The sequence below is a fragment of the Caretta caretta genome, chromosome 3 (genome assembly GCF_965140235.1).
Source record: "Caretta caretta isolate rCarCar2 chromosome 3, rCarCar1.hap1, whole genome shotgun sequence".
NCBI lineage: Eukaryota > Metazoa > Chordata > Testudines > Cheloniidae > Caretta > Caretta caretta.
In genome coordinates, this window is record NC_134208.1 from 36166586 (window position 1) to 36182123 (window position 15538).

At 40.9% G+C, this 15538-nt stretch overlaps 1 protein-coding gene across 3 annotated transcripts in view; it reads right to left on the reverse strand.

Annotated features, from left to right (window-relative positions):
• DCDC2C (doublecortin domain containing 2C) overlaps positions 1 to 15538 on the reverse strand; it is a 114092-nt gene that overhangs the window by 46268 nt on the left and 52286 nt on the right. For all 3 annotated transcript variants that reach the window (XM_075126427.1, XM_048845436.2, XM_048845435.2), the window contains exons 7-8: positions 12787 to 12952; positions 10884 to 10984 (exon numbers count right to left, since the gene is read on the reverse strand). In XM_075126427.1, coding sequence (XP_074982528.1) covers positions 10884 to 10984; positions 12787 to 12952 — 267 coding nt within the window. The remainder of the gene's footprint in view (positions 1 to 10883; positions 10985 to 12786; positions 12953 to 15538) is intronic.

The following is a 15538-nucleotide window of genomic DNA, read 5'->3' on the forward strand; positions in this document are numbered from 1 at the left end:
AACTATTATGTGGAACAATAAACAGTTCCAACTTTGAGGATCCTAACTACCACAAATTTTATCCCAGTTCTCAATGATCAAGTGATCTCTGAATCTTTTAAGGGGGATTTTCTGTAAAGCAAACAGCTTGAGGTAGGAACCAAGCTGAGTCTGGAGACATGAGGCAAGCCTTCCATTCAAAGTTGTCTTCAGAGTATAGCAGAGGCATTTTAAGGAACTAACTGGTTGAATCTTTAATTATTTGAATTAGGATAGTACCTAGAAGCCCAAACACAATCAAGGCCCCACTATGCTAGGTGCTGTACATACTCAAAGTAAGAGATCTCCTCCTCCCAAAAGATGTTACAGTCTAAAGAGACTAGAAGATTGATTATCCCTGTTCTAGAGATGGACTTTTAAAGCACAGAGAGATTAAGTGATTTGACCAAGGCCACACAGGAAGTGTGCTGGAAATCAGAAACTGAACCCAGATCTTCTGAGTTCTCATTGCATGCCTTAGCCACAAGACCACCCTTCCATTCTCTGAATGAAGAAGTAAACAGAGTTGTATTTTTATCTTCTTACTCAGCTTATAATACAGCAGCGCAAGGATTACAATTTCAAATAACCCAGTGGAGATGTTCCTTAAATACATATGAAGAGAGCTTCATGCTTGCCTCACATAGAGCTCCAAAGATTTGACTGACTGACTTTTCTGCAATAAGGTAAACCTGGGCACTTTAATATTTATCAGCTCATAATGAAGTTCTTGGTTTTGGAGGCAGAATTCTTATGAACAAATGGAGTTGTGCTTCATACCCTTCATGCAAAGTCACACTTATCTTGGTGTTACCAAAACTCTTGATGGAAGGAAAAATCTGTCCTATTTGAGGCACAAAATCTTTAAATACCATATACTTAGATCTGAATAAAAGGAGGCAACTAAGCATCCATTAGCTTAAAGTGAATGTTAATATGTAACAATACAATAAGTGTGCGTGTTCACACAATTAAGCGTTGAAACTGAAGTGGGATAAAGAGATTTCCCTGCCTCCAGCAAACTTTCAATTCATCTCCACCTCTGTACATGACTATACATTAGTCTTTCCAGGAATAACGTATAGTTCTAGATCCAAAAAATACATTTGAAAAGCAGAGGGTTAGTCTGGTTTTAGAATGCATCAAAAGACAGGTATTTTCAAAATGCTTCTTGAGGTTGAAGCCTCCTGAACACCCGACTGGGGTCTTATCTTTCCATTTGTCAAATACTGCCGAACTGGACATAACCAGTTTTATTTCCCATCCCTTATCACCACAATTTACAAACTATTCAGTGAGCCATGGGATGGTTGAAATGTATTGTGGGAGATATTTTGAAACTGCTAGATGAGCCTTTAAGCCTTGAGAGCTGCACTGGAGAGCTTCACTTACAGCTTTTGAAAAGAAGTACAAAGGAGCATGCTCACTGACAGCTGTTCACAACTCCAGAGACTTTATGTTTGCTCATGCCCTGAACAGAAGAAATGCCTCCAGGCACTATTGTTTGTCTGGTGCAGCTCCTTCTTCCTCCCCACTACAGGGGCTGGTTCTACTTTCAGTAGCTTAATTTGGCTTTTAATGCCTAACTTACCATAGTTGGAGAGGTGTAGCCTGGTGCAATATACACAGACATATACCATGGCTCAATAGCAAAGAAATTAATAGAAGCAACTCCAAAACTTAGATAATTTGTGGAAACATAAAACAAGGTCAAATTTAAGATTCATAGCCATTCTGAAACATCTGGATAACAGTGCTGATAAAACTTCTGCAGCAGTTGATAGCTGATAGCAAAGCACAGCGCTCCAGTCAGCTAACCATGGATTAAGAGACTGTACAATCTTAGAAACCAGCCTCTCTACTTCAACCCATATATATTGCCGGCAATATTTCTACAATTTTCTAACTGGGGGTACTCAAGGAAATAAGCAAGTTGACATGAGATCCTTTAATGTGTTTCCAGATATTCAAGCAGACAGAAAGACAGACAGACAGAGACACACAAAGAGAATCAGTTATGTGATTCAAACACTTCAAGGCTAGAGAGCCTGAATTTGCTTTTCTTTATTCAATAAAGCTTGTTTTTCATCTGTTCAGTAAAGGCTGAATGATTCTTACCCACACTGCAAGAAAAAGCCTGAAGTTCACTTGAAATGAATAATGCATTCACACTCAGTTGTGCTCAACAACTGTCCAGTAGTAAGTTTTTGTAATATTGTGTTGTTATATTGCCTAGGAGTGTCTGCATTTCTGCATAATAATACGCAGTTGTCTGTTTCAGTCTGTACATTTAGTGATCCATGTCTCCATGTCTAGTTGGCAGCCGGTATCAAGTGGAGAGCCCCAAGGGTCGGTCCTCGGGCCGGTTTTGTTCAATATCTTCATAAATGATCTGGAGGATGGTGTGGACTGTACCCTCAGCAAGTTTGCAGATGACACGAAACTGGGAGGAGAGGTAGATACGCTGGAGGGTAGGGATAGGATACAGAGGGACCTAGACAAATTAGAGAATTGGGCCAAAAGAAATCTGATGAGGTTCAACAAGGACAAATGCAGAGTCCTGCACTTAGGACGGAAGAATCCCATGCATCGCTACAGACTAGGGACCGAATGGCTCGGCAGCAGTTCTGCAGAAAAGGACCTAGGGCTTACAGTGCACGAGAAGCTGGATATGAGTCAACAGTATGCCCTTGTTACCAAGAAGGCCAATGGCATTTTGGGATGTATATGTAGGGGCACTGCCAGCAGATCGAGGGACATGATCATTCCCCTCTATTCGACATTGGTGAGGCCTCATCTGGAGTACTGTGTCCAGTTTTGGGCCCCACACTACAAGAAGGATGTGGAAAAATTGGAAAGAGTCCAGTGGAGGGCAACAAAAATGATTAGGGGACTAGAACACATGACTTATGAGGAGAGGCTGAGGGAACCAGGATCGTTTAGTCTGAGGAAGAGAAGAATGGGGGGGGATTTGATAGCTGCTTTCAACTACCTGAAAGGGGTTCCAAAGAGGATGGACCTAGACTGTTCCCAGTGGTAGCTGATGACAGAACAAGGAGTAATGGTCTCAAGTTGAAGTGGGGGAGGTTTAGGTTGGATATTAGGAAAAACTTTTTCACAACGAGAGTGGTTAAACATTGGAATGCGTTACCTTGGGAGGTGGTGGAATCTCCTTCCTTGAAAGTTTTTAAGGTCAGGCTTGACAAAGCCCTGGCTGGGATGATTTAGTTGGAGACTGGTCCTGTTCTGAGCAGGGGGTTGGACTAGATGACCTCCTGAGATCCCTTCCAACCCTGATATTCTATGATCTGTAGGTACAGTTGTGTCACAAAGTAACTGAGTGTAAACACTAGAAGAATCTTGCCATTTCATATGCTGTTCAGCTAGATCCAAGTCCCCACTCTGCTCTCATTTTGCTAATGAAACTGGTTACATCTCCCTTCCACATGTGCTGTACAGAAAATAGACACAAAACCTGACAGTGTTTATCTCCAGGGAATCTAATAGATTCCAGATCAAAAAAAAAATTTAGTACATACACACACAGGGAAATCGGAGTATTCTCCCAGAGGCCACAGAATTTCAGCAAGTATCCACACATCATCTCCCAGGCACCAAGCAATTAACATTCTAAAGCATCTTTTTCTTGGGGGCTAACTGATCCAGTGTCTGTCAGGGATTAGAAGGCATACCCTTGCTCAGGAGTATAAAGCTGGAAGCTATGCTTTGAATCATTGGAGGAGATAGTGCAAGGGAGCAAGTAAAAAGCTGTGACCCCTTACAAGGCTATTTTAAGTTCAAAGACTGAAGATTTTTCTCTCATTTCTATCATCATCAGAGGGACTAAAATGTTATAAATACATGTTTTATGTTTTATAGTTTATATACCGCAATTTAAATCCCTGGTTCATACACCTGAGTAACATGCAAATACTTAGCCCATAGTTTTTGGCAGATGCATGAATAAACTTGATTTTAGCATTTTTCCCTACCTTGATGGTTTAAAAATTTAAGGAATAGTATTTAAGTAGCAGAGGAAAAAGTTTTATGAAGCTGCCTTCAATACATGCTACTTTAAAAACTTACTGGTATCAAGACAACCCTTATCCATCAGATCATACAACTTTTTGATTTCCTAAAAACATTACCGACACCACAGCAAAGACAGAAGAGAATAATGCATTCTGGAATGTCTTTTATTGCATTGAATGCAGCATGTGTGATTACCTGCCTTGTGGGCAGGTGGTGTATGTGTGCATTCAGTGCACTCTTGAGACCAGAGTGAACTGGAAGAGATAAGGCAAACAGAGAGGTACCTAGATGAGACCTTCAAGAACACAACAGAACAGTCCTACCCCCACTCAGACAGCTTCTGTGCTGTGGAGGAGTACGAAAGTCTGGGGGAAGGAGAACATCAAGCTGGAGTACAGGGAAACAATCCCATAATTAAGACTCTCCTACAGATGATGTCATCCTCTCATTCCCTCTCAGGGGAGCGGACCCCAGTTATTAGGAATAGCCAGGCAATAGTAATGGGGATTCGATTAAAAACATAGATAGTTGGGTTTGTGATAACCAGGAGAACCACATTGTGAATTGCCTGTCAGGTGTGAAGGCTGCAGACCTCTTGAGACATTTAGATACACTAACATTCTGTGTTGGGGGAGGAGATGGTGGTCATGGTACATGTATGTACCAGTGACATAGGGAAAGGTAAGGGAGGTCTTGGAGGCCAAATTTAGGCTCCTAGGTAAGAGATTAAAATCGAGAACTTCCATGGTAGCATTCTCTGAAATGCTTCCAGTCCACACAAAGAGCCAGCTAGACAGGCAGAACTGCAGGGTCTCAATGCATGGATGAGACAACGATGTTCAGATGATGTTCAGAGAGGGGATTTAAGTCTTTTAGAACCTGGTGAATCCTTGGAGAAAGGAGGAGCATATACAGGAAAGATGGGCTCCATCTAAATCAAAATGGAACTAGATTTCTAGTATGTAAAATTAAAAAGGTCTTAGAGGAGGTTTTAAACTAAGGGCTGGGAGAAAGCCGACTGGTTCAGAGGAGCACATGGTTCAGACAGAGACATCCCTGAGCGGAGGATTTATTAAAGGGGATACGCTATATCCTCGTAGAGATGAGAGGACAGAAGTTGATAAAGTACAAGTAGGAACTAAAGAGAAACAGTCAAAAGAAAAAGAGTCCCGTTCAATTACATCACACAAATGCAGAAAACTAAATATTGATAAATTTTATAAGTGCTTGTATACAAATGCTAGAAGTCTAAATACTAAGATGGGTGAACTTGACGCCTGGTATTAAATGAGGATATTGATAAAATAGGCATCACAGAAACTTTGTGGAACAATCATAATCAATGGGATACGATAATACCAGGGTACAAAATATACAGGAATAACAGAGTAGGTTGTGCTGGTTGCGGAGTGGCACTATATGTAAAAGAAAGCATGGAGTTAAATATAGTAAAATCTTAAACCAAACAGTACCATAGAATCTCTATGGATAGAAATGCCATGCTTCAATAATAAGAGCATAGCAGTAGGAATACACTACCAACCTAACGGTGATTGTGAAATGCTCAGGGAAATTAGAGAGGCTACAAAAACTGAAAACTCAATAATAATGGGGGATTTCAACTATCCACATAATGACTGGGTATGTGTCACCTCAGGACCAGATGCAAAGATAAAATTTTAGATAGCACTAATGATTGCTTCTTGGAACAGCTAGTCCTGGAACCCACAGGGGGAGAGGCAATTCTTCATTTAGTCCTAAATGGAACACAGGATCTTGTCCAAGAGGTGACTATACCTGAACTGCTCAGTAATAGTGGTAGTAATAGTAATAGTGAATATAATGTAATTAAATGTAACATCCTTATGGGGAGGGGGACATCAAAGAAGCCCAGTACATTAGCATTTAATTTAAAGAAAGGGACCTAAACAAAAATGAGGATGCTAGTTAAATGGAAATTAAAAGGTACAGTCACAAAAGTGAAATGCCTGCAAGCTGCATGTTATTAAAAACACCATAATAGAGACTCAAATTAAATGTATACCCCAAATTATAAAACATAGTAAGAAGACCAAAAAAGCGCCACCATGGTTAAGCAAAGTAAAAGAAGTGGTCAGAGGCAAAAAACAAAAGAAGGCATCTTTTAAACGTTAGAAGTTAAAACCTACTGAGGGAAATAGAAAGGAGCATAAACTCTGGCAAGTCAAGTGTAAAAGTATAAGTAGGCAGGCCAAAAAGAATCTGAAGAGCAGCTAGCAAGAGACACAAAAACTAATCATTTTTTAAAGTACATCAGAAGCAGGAAGCCTGCCAAACAATCAGTGGGGCCACTGGGCAATCGAAGTGCTAAAGAAGAACTCAAGGAAGACAAGGTTGTTGAAGAGAAGCTAAATGAATTTTTTGCATCAGTTTTCACTACAGAGGACGTGAGCCATTCTTTTTAGGTGACAAATCTGAGGAGCTGTCCTAGACTGAGGTGTTAGAGGGAGGTGTTGGTACAAATTGATACATTAAACAATAAGTCACCAAGACCTGGTATTCACCCAAGTGTTCTGAAGGAACTCATATACGAAACTGCAGAATTATTACCTGTGGTATGTAACCTATTACTTCAATCAGTCTCTGTACCAGATGATTGGCAGATATCTAATATAACTGATTTTTTAAAACAGCTCCAGAAGTGATCTTGGCAATTACAGGCCAGTAAGGCTAACTTCAATACCAGGTAAATTATCAGACACATAGATGAACATGGTATGTTGGGTAAGAGTCAAAATGGCTTTTGTAAAGGGAAATCATGCCTTACGAACCTATTACAATTCTTTGAGGGTGTCAACAAGCATATGGACAAGTCTGATCCAGTTGAATAAGGGTACTTGGATTTTCAGAAAGCCTTTGACAAGGTCCCACACCAAAGGCTATTAAGTAAAGAAAGCAGTCATCGGCTAAGAGGGAAGGTCCTCTCATGCATCAGTAACTAGTTAAAAGATAGGAAACAGAGGATAGGAATAAATGGTCAGTTTTCTCGGTGGAGAGAGGTAATAGCAGGGTCCCCCAGGCATCTATACTGGGACCAGTGCTGTTCAACATTTTCATTAATGATCTAGGAAAATGAATAAATAATGAGGTGGCAAAGTTATTACTCAAGATAGTTAATGTCAATGCTGACTGTAAAGAGTCACAGAGGGATCTCAGAAAGCAAAGTAATGCAGATTGGAAAATGTAGTCCAAACTAAACATACCAAATGATGGGTCTAAATTTTTACCACTAAAGAAAGATCTTGGAGTCATCGTGAATATTTCTCTGAAAACATCTGCTCAATATGCAGCAGCAGTCCAAAAAAGCAACAGACTGTTGGGAACTATTAGGAAAGGGACAGGTAATAAGGCAAAAAATATCATAATGCCACTATATAAATTCCCAAAACCAGGAGCCACCAATTGCAGCAGGTTTAAAACAAAAACAAGGAAGTACTTTCACACAATGCACAGTCAACCTGTTCAGCTAATTGCCAGGGGATGTTGTGAAGGCCACAAGTATAACTGGGTTCAAAAAAGAATTAGAAAAGTTCCTGGAGGATAGGTCCATTAATTATTATTAGCCAAGATGGTCGGGGATACAACCCAATGCTCTGGGTGTCCGTAAACATCCAACTGACAGAAGCTGGGACTGGAAGACAGGGGATGAATCGCTTGATAATTGCCATGTTCTGTTTATTCCCTCTGAAGCATCTGGCACTGGCCACTGTTGAAAGACAGCATACCAGGCTATTGATCTGGGTCAAACAATTGATCTGACCCAGTATGGCTGTTCTTATGTTCTTAATAAACCTCAAAGTGCCAGAGTTTACAGAGGGAAATGTTTCTTTTTTTAAAGAACAAGCTACATTTCTATTCCAGTGCTGAATACCACCATAGCTTGGCGCACATATAAATTTTCTAGAGTAAGCCTGGTCCTGCTGCCCACAAGAGAGCTGTACTGACTGATATTTGATCTGTTAAGGAGAAAGGGGACAGAAACTTTGAAATTTGTAATTCTGACTGCTTGGTTGGCTACTGACCAGTAGCTGTCTGGGGTGGCAAGCTTCCAGGTGATGATGGCCGCATGGCTCTGAATGGTTGTGGGAGTATTCATGACAGTGTGCTACAGCTGCAGCTCAGGGGTGAGCCCAGGGCAGATTTCGGAAAGTGCCTCTGGCAGAATGCTGGACACTAAGGGAGCCAGCACTCTAATCACTTAGGGTAAGTCTACACTGCAATGTAAGCCCTGGTTACAAATTCAGCGTCACGCCTAACTCCTCTTTATCTACACATAAACTGAGCTAACCCAGGGCTCAGACGAAGGGTCCCAGGACCCCACAGAGGTGAAGGGTCTGAGCTTGAGTCAAGCATAGGACCTGGGACACAGGACTCAAGCCGGGACCCTGGGTTCAAACCCTATTGCTTTGCAGTGTAAACACAGACCTGCTGGACTCATGCTCTGGGACCCCACGAAAAGTATTCCACAATTCCACAGGACAGCTTTCATTGTCCTCTGGACAGTTAAGTTTGGTGGATAGTCAAGTTTTCCCTCACTGCACCACAAGCAAAGGACACCTTTTGGGAGGGCGCTAGGAAGTCTCGGATATGGGGGATTGGACTTGGGCCCACATAATGCAGTGTAGATTCCCATTCCTAATCTAGGGTTACAAATGAATGTAGATGCTCAAACCCTAGATTAATAAACCATGGTCTGTTAAGTAAAGTTCTGCTAACTCTGGGTTTACACTGCAGTATAGACATAGCCTTTGGAAAAGGCTGACTGGAGATATGCAAGCTAATTAGCCGATCAGGCTAGGAGGGCTGATGAACCAATTAGCCCATCAGCTGAGGAGTATAGAAAGACACAGGAAGGAAGGGAGTCAGGAGAGGACCTGGGCTAGCTGAGTCCAGTGTGTTCAGAAATCTCAAGGAAGGGAGACTTCTGGCCTGGTGGGAAAGGTTTAAACATAGAGAAGCACTGTATATTATATTGCTGCATGGGTCTGCATTCCCATATTGGTGCTAGAAATGTAAATAAATAAATTGAGGTTGCCACTCAATGGGGAGAGTCTCAGAGGTTCCTGGGGTATCTGCAAACAGGGACAAAGTGCACCCTATTACAGTGCCCTTTGTCATCCTCACATTCTGCCACAATGACTGATCACCCCAAGTCTCCAAAACAATCTGGTACAGCTGCTGTTGCAGCTGCCAAAAGTGCTCGGCATATGGCATCCAAAGCCACAGTCACCTGGCGATAAGATCTCAAATAAATGTTCACCAGTCTCTGTGGATTGGCAGTTGTCAGCATCACAACTTGGAGCACTATTCCAGGATAGCAGACACAAAATGCCGGATGTTTTGAAAATGGAACAGGCTTGCGCACAAGAAATGAATAAGACGGCAGGAGAGGAATCATGGGCACTGTTGAGCTTATCCCCAAGTGCCACAATTCCACTCACTCCCAGCTAACTTCTGCTATGTATCTGTAGCAGGGCGGTCACCCCACTCCGGCTCAGAAAGGGTTAAAAGCCAGCCCTTGGAGAGGGCTGGGGCTAGGAGTCAATCAGAAAAGACTGGGAGGCAGCCAATCAGGGCCAGGCAGGGCCCTATAAAAGGGCTGCAGGCTCAGAAGGCAGTCAGTCTTTCTCCAGCCTTGGAGAGGGAAGGACTGGCTGCCTGCAAGCAGAAGGGGCGTACCTTGGGCAGAGTAGTGCTGGGAGAAGCAGCAGGAGGAGCTGAGGAGCTCCAACCTGGCAAACTCCCAGGCTGAGGCTTTGCTTCTTAGGCTTGAGGGGGCACTGGGACTGTGGGGAGCAGCCAGAGTAGGAAAAGGCAGCAGGTCCAACCCCCTGGCTGATGATGAGTGGCCACTTCAGACTACAGTTTGCCCCTGAGGGAAGGGGCTAGATGAAGACTGGCAGTGGGTCACTGAGGTGAGGGGGGCTTAGAGGATTGGGGTTCCCTGGGGAAGGGAGGAGCCCAAGTGTGGGGGTACTGTCACTGGCAGTACCCAGGAGAGGAGGCACTGTGGTCCGGTGAGGGATGCGGCATCAGAAGTACCATAAGTGGTCGAGATTGACCAGTAAGCAGATACCGGCCAACAGGAGGCGCTCTGAGGCTGGGATGAGTTAATTCCTGGATGACCAGCGGGAGGCGCTGCAGCAGTGAGTGCACACTGCTACAGTATCCCACAATGCAAAGCAAGAGAAGTCCCAGAATGCATACAGAATAGCAGCAAAGCACTCCGGGATACTTGCACAGAATGTTGCTCACCTACTCCGCCCAAAGTCCATGCCATGTATACAAACCAATCCATACTGAAACAGAAAATATTTTACAGTGGATGCACAATTATTGCAGACTGTCTAATATGCACCAATCAATGTGCAAGAAATATCAGTGCAAATTAAGACCTCATCTAGGCAAGGCCTTATTTAAGGCTTGCTGATCTTTTTCATTAAGACTAATAGAGAAGACATGTGCTTTGATATGTATAATTCAGCAAGGAAAGTGGAAGATCATACACCAAGTTTTTTCACTACTTCTATCTTTAATTCAACCATGGGATTTTTACAGACTAGTAGCTTAGTCAGGTCTCACTAATTTTTCTAATATAATAGTTACAGTAACTTAAACAAAGGGCTGCTTTTGCCCAGAGACTCTAGGAAATCTATTTCTACCTTATTCTTGTCAAAGACAGACAGAGGGAGAGAGGGATGTGCTAATTAAATTCTTTCTTCCTATTTTAAAGGGCCAAGAATATTTTATACCAATAAATTTATTAGAGGGCAATAAGTTTGCCTTGAATTTACCTGATCAATAGGCATTTCCACTTTCAGATTTTTGTCTTCTTGTACCTCTGCTGCCCCTTGAACTTCTCCCCGGGGTTTACCAGCTTTAAAAATACTTGGTGCTGGAAAGTAATGGAAAACATTAGTTATCAAATACTGCTTGTACACCTCCATGAACATGTCACAGTTCCTTGTTCATCAAACTGACATGTAGGATTATTAAAATTCATTATTTTTCTTAGTAAGTAAAGAATCAATTCTATAATAAGAAAAAACGTTAATCTTATTGGCTTTATTTCCAAAAGTTGCAGAACCTAATCAGTTTCAAGGAAAAAAAATGTATTCCTGTTGAAATATTTTATTTTTGCCTGAAAGGACTTACTAGGAAGTGTTGTGCAGAACACTTGGCCAAAAAAGGGTTATGTAGCAGTGCAAATATCAATGTCCAGTAAACTAAAACTATTACAGAAACAGACTAAAAATGTTGAATTATCAGTCTTCATGCCCTAGAAGAGTAAAGGGCAATCAAATAGCCAAAACATAATTTCTTCTTGTCTTCTCTTAATTTATTATGTTTTATTTCTTAATAAAAAGCAAGAATATACATTCAGAAGTTTGAGACAGAATGAAGATCATCAATTTGCATAATTTAATATTAATGTGTGCAGAGGACCTGATTACCCCTCATGTGCTAGGTTTTGTACAAATGTAAGTAGGCAGGTAGACACAACGCGCAGTCTAATGAGTTTACAACCTAAGATGTTTAGAAGAAACTTGCATATAAACAGAGGTAGGCAGGTGGACACAATCCCCACGTGAGGTGCTCGGGCTCTAAAACCCATGTCTGCTGGTTCAATCCACACTGCTACCCAACAGCTCCAGTGAAGCATGGAACAGCAGATTATGAGCCCTATAGGTTCAAGCATACTGGATGTCCCACCTATAGCAGTCCTGAGTGGCAAAGCCTACTGTGTTCCCTGATTGGCCCAAGAATGCTATTTAAGGTCTAGGGTAAACACCTGGAGTCTGTCTGCACAACTATTTGGGTCCCTGGATTGCTCCTGCAAACAGATTGTGCTGCACATTCCTGATACCTTACCTTACTCCTGGTTTCTGACCATAGCCCTGCTCTTGACACCTGGCCTCACTCCTGGACCCCTGCTCTGCTCCTGACACCTCAGTTCCTGGTCCCCTGCTCCACTTCTAATGCCTAGCCCTGCCGTGGTTCCACTAATCCTACTTTGGCTGGCTCATTTGGCTCCAACCCGATGCAGCTCATTGACCTCAACTACGACCTGATCCTATGGCATGACGCTGGTACGGACTGCTGCTTCTGGCCTTGACCCTCTAGACTGAATTCAGACCATATTCTCAAGTTCCCTCCAACCCAAGCCTTAGCCTCAACCCTGCACCCCAATAGCTGGGATCCTGACACCCCAGGCTAATGATCTTACAATCTAAGAAAAGTTTAGAAATATGTACACAAATATACATAGTATGTATACAGTACAACAGCTATGTTTTTTCCTAAAGTATGATTTTATACAAGAAATAAGGGATATAAATGTTATAAATGGATATATTTTCACACTGTTACGTTCACCATAAACCGTTCACCATGTTCACCATAAACCATTCTAAAATGGCTGACCAAATGACATGGACATTGCGAGGGAATTATGGATTAAGAAGTCTGTCTATATGCACCTATATTCTAAATATTGGTTTGTGTGTTTTCTCTGTACTACTTCCAAAGGAGCAATAAATATTTTCACTTCTCTGCTCCTCATACATTATATTTAATAGAAACATTTCAACAACCATTCCATAGACTTAAAAAAACAAAAATGGAAATAGTTCATCAAAATAAAATTCTTAAAACATAATTGTTGCCTTACACAACAGAAGCAGTATTTCATATTACCCTTATCAGATCCCAGGGGTGTAGTCCTTTCAGGTCTTGCCTTCTTGACTTCTTTGCTTTCTTTGGCATAAAAAACTGAGTGTGCTTTTCCATCTGCTGGTTTGGGACTTTTCTGTGATTTTGCTGAATGTTTACAAGAAGGTTGACTTGCACTGTGTTTCTCTGACTAAATGAAACATTAAACAGAGAACATCCAAATGATTAACAATCTCTTTTATATTAACTGTTACATATGCCCAAGTAATTTGTTTGCAACTGTGAACATTCAGCATTAACAACAATGCATTTCAGAATCCTTCACACACATCTGCTTTATTGCTTTAGTTTCTTAGAAGGCCTTTTGACTTTGCAAAGGCTGGAAAAGAGCAATAGCCCTTCCACTTTCATTCCTGCACTGCCGCTGTTACAGGGCTCAACAAGGAGCAACAGCTGGAATTGGGAGATTAAATGGATTTTAGACTATTAAAAATTACTAAATGGCTTTCATCAATTTTTACTGCAATATCAAGGATATTTCTATTAGCCTCTAAAGCCTTTTTCCGTAACCAGACCATGACTGTAATTTACAATGGCAAAGAACTAATCCATATCATGATTATTGCTGTTATAATGTAGATTTTCATACTGTTATAGTTGCAGTTTTAGATGCATGTGGCTAAAAATTATGACTATGCTTTTTCCAGAGAAGCTGCTAGGTTCCTGTGTGTGGGGGTCAGCTCATTAGATTTCCACTGTAGGTAGGGACATAACACTGAGAAGTTGTACTTACATATATATAGACAATAAACATATCTTTATGAGACTTCTAATACAGCAGTCCTTATGTAGAAATAGCATTAAGATAGCAGGAAAGACTAATCAGATTTGCAATTAAAGCTGGTTGAAAAATATGATGGAACAATTTTCTGTCAAAGAAAACATTTTGTGAGAATTCATAGTTTTTAATGAGTTTTGCAACAGGGAAAAGGTTAAAACAATTTAGATTTTCTCATTTCATTTTGATGAGGTCACAATGTTTCATTGGATAAAGTGAAAATGTTTTAATTCATTTTGATTCATTGCATTTAGACTTATATTATATTATATATAAGTAGGCACATTAATGTTTTTAATATAAAAGTCTAAATTAAATGAGTCAAAATGAAAAGATGAAACATTTTGTTATTGCAGTAACATGTTTTTATGTAAATGAAATGATTCAACATTATCAAAATGAAACGTTTCAAAAGTTCCAAACAAACATTTTTGGGGGTTTCACTTCATAGGAAACTTCAAAGTTTAGCTTTTGCTTTTTGTTCCAATTTGGAACCAAAAAAAAAAAAACTTTTAAAAATGTTGGCATTTCCCACAGAATGGAAATTCCAGTTTCCAACCAGCTCTACTTGCAACCCCCTTGGTTTTGCCACTTTAAACAGACAGCCCATCAGCTTGTCCTGTGTTAGCTTTGCTAAAGCAAACAAACACTAGTGAAAAACCAAACAAAATAGCACATTTATTAACAAGAGTTAAGGTGTGGAACTACTCAGCAAAATTACTGTGAAAATGGTATTCCAGGGTTCCACTTCCAGAGCAAAATCACACAAGCCGTGGTAGTAATAGGAGACTTTAATCAGCAAAACCCAAAATGTCCAATGAGTTCTTGAAATGTACTGAGGACAACCTTTTGTTTCAGAAGGTGGAAGAAGTAACAAGGGGAACAGACATTTAAAAATCATTCTGACTAACAGGGAGGAACTAGTTGCAAATCTGAAGGCAATCTGGGTGAAAGTGAGGATGAAATGATAGATTCATGATTCTAAGGAAAGGACGGAGTGAGAACAGTGGAATAAGTACAACAGAAGTCAAAAAAGTCAGAAAATTTTAGGTAAACCCCCATGGGAAGAAAATCTAAGGGGAAAAGGAGTTCAAGAGAGCTAGCAGTTTCTCAGAGAGATAATATTAAAGGAGCAACAGTACACTATCCCGATGTGAAGGAAAGACAAAAAGAAAAGGAAGAGGCCAATATAGCTCCATCAGGAGCTCTTTAATGGCCTGAAAAATCAAAAAAGAATCCTACAAAAAGTGAAAACATGGGCAAATGTCTAAGAATGAGTTCAAAAGAATAGCACCGGTATATAGAGACAAAATCAGAAAGGCTAAGGCAGAAAATGAGTTATACCTAGCAAGGGACATAAGGCAATAAGAAGAGGTTATATAAATACATTAGGTACAAGAGAAGGAAAAAGGAAAGTGTAGGTGCTCTTTTTATTGGGGAAAGAGAGCTAATAAGGAATGACCTCAAGAAGGCTCAGGTGTTTAGTGACTATTTTGCTTCAGTCTTCATTAAAAAGGTGAATTGTGACCAGATATTAACAAGGGGGAAGGAACGCAAGACAAAATAGGGAAAGAACATGTTAAGAATATTTAGATGTATTCTCGTCAGCAGGGCTTGACGAAATTCACCTTAGAGTACTGAAGGAACTAGCTGAAGCAATCTTGGAACTGTTACCAATTATCTTGGAGAACTCATGGAGGGCAAGTGAGGTTCCACAGAACTGAAGAAGGGCAAACATAGTACCTAACTTTAAAAGGGGAACAAAGAGGACCCAAGGAATTATGGACCTGTCATAAATATAAAGGGAAGGGTAAACACCTTTAAATCCCTCCTGGCCAGAGGAAAAACCCTTTCATCTGTAAAGGGTTAAGAAGCTAAGATAACCAGTGGTAGCAGATGACAGAACAAGGAGTAATGGTCTCAAGTTGCAGTGGAGGA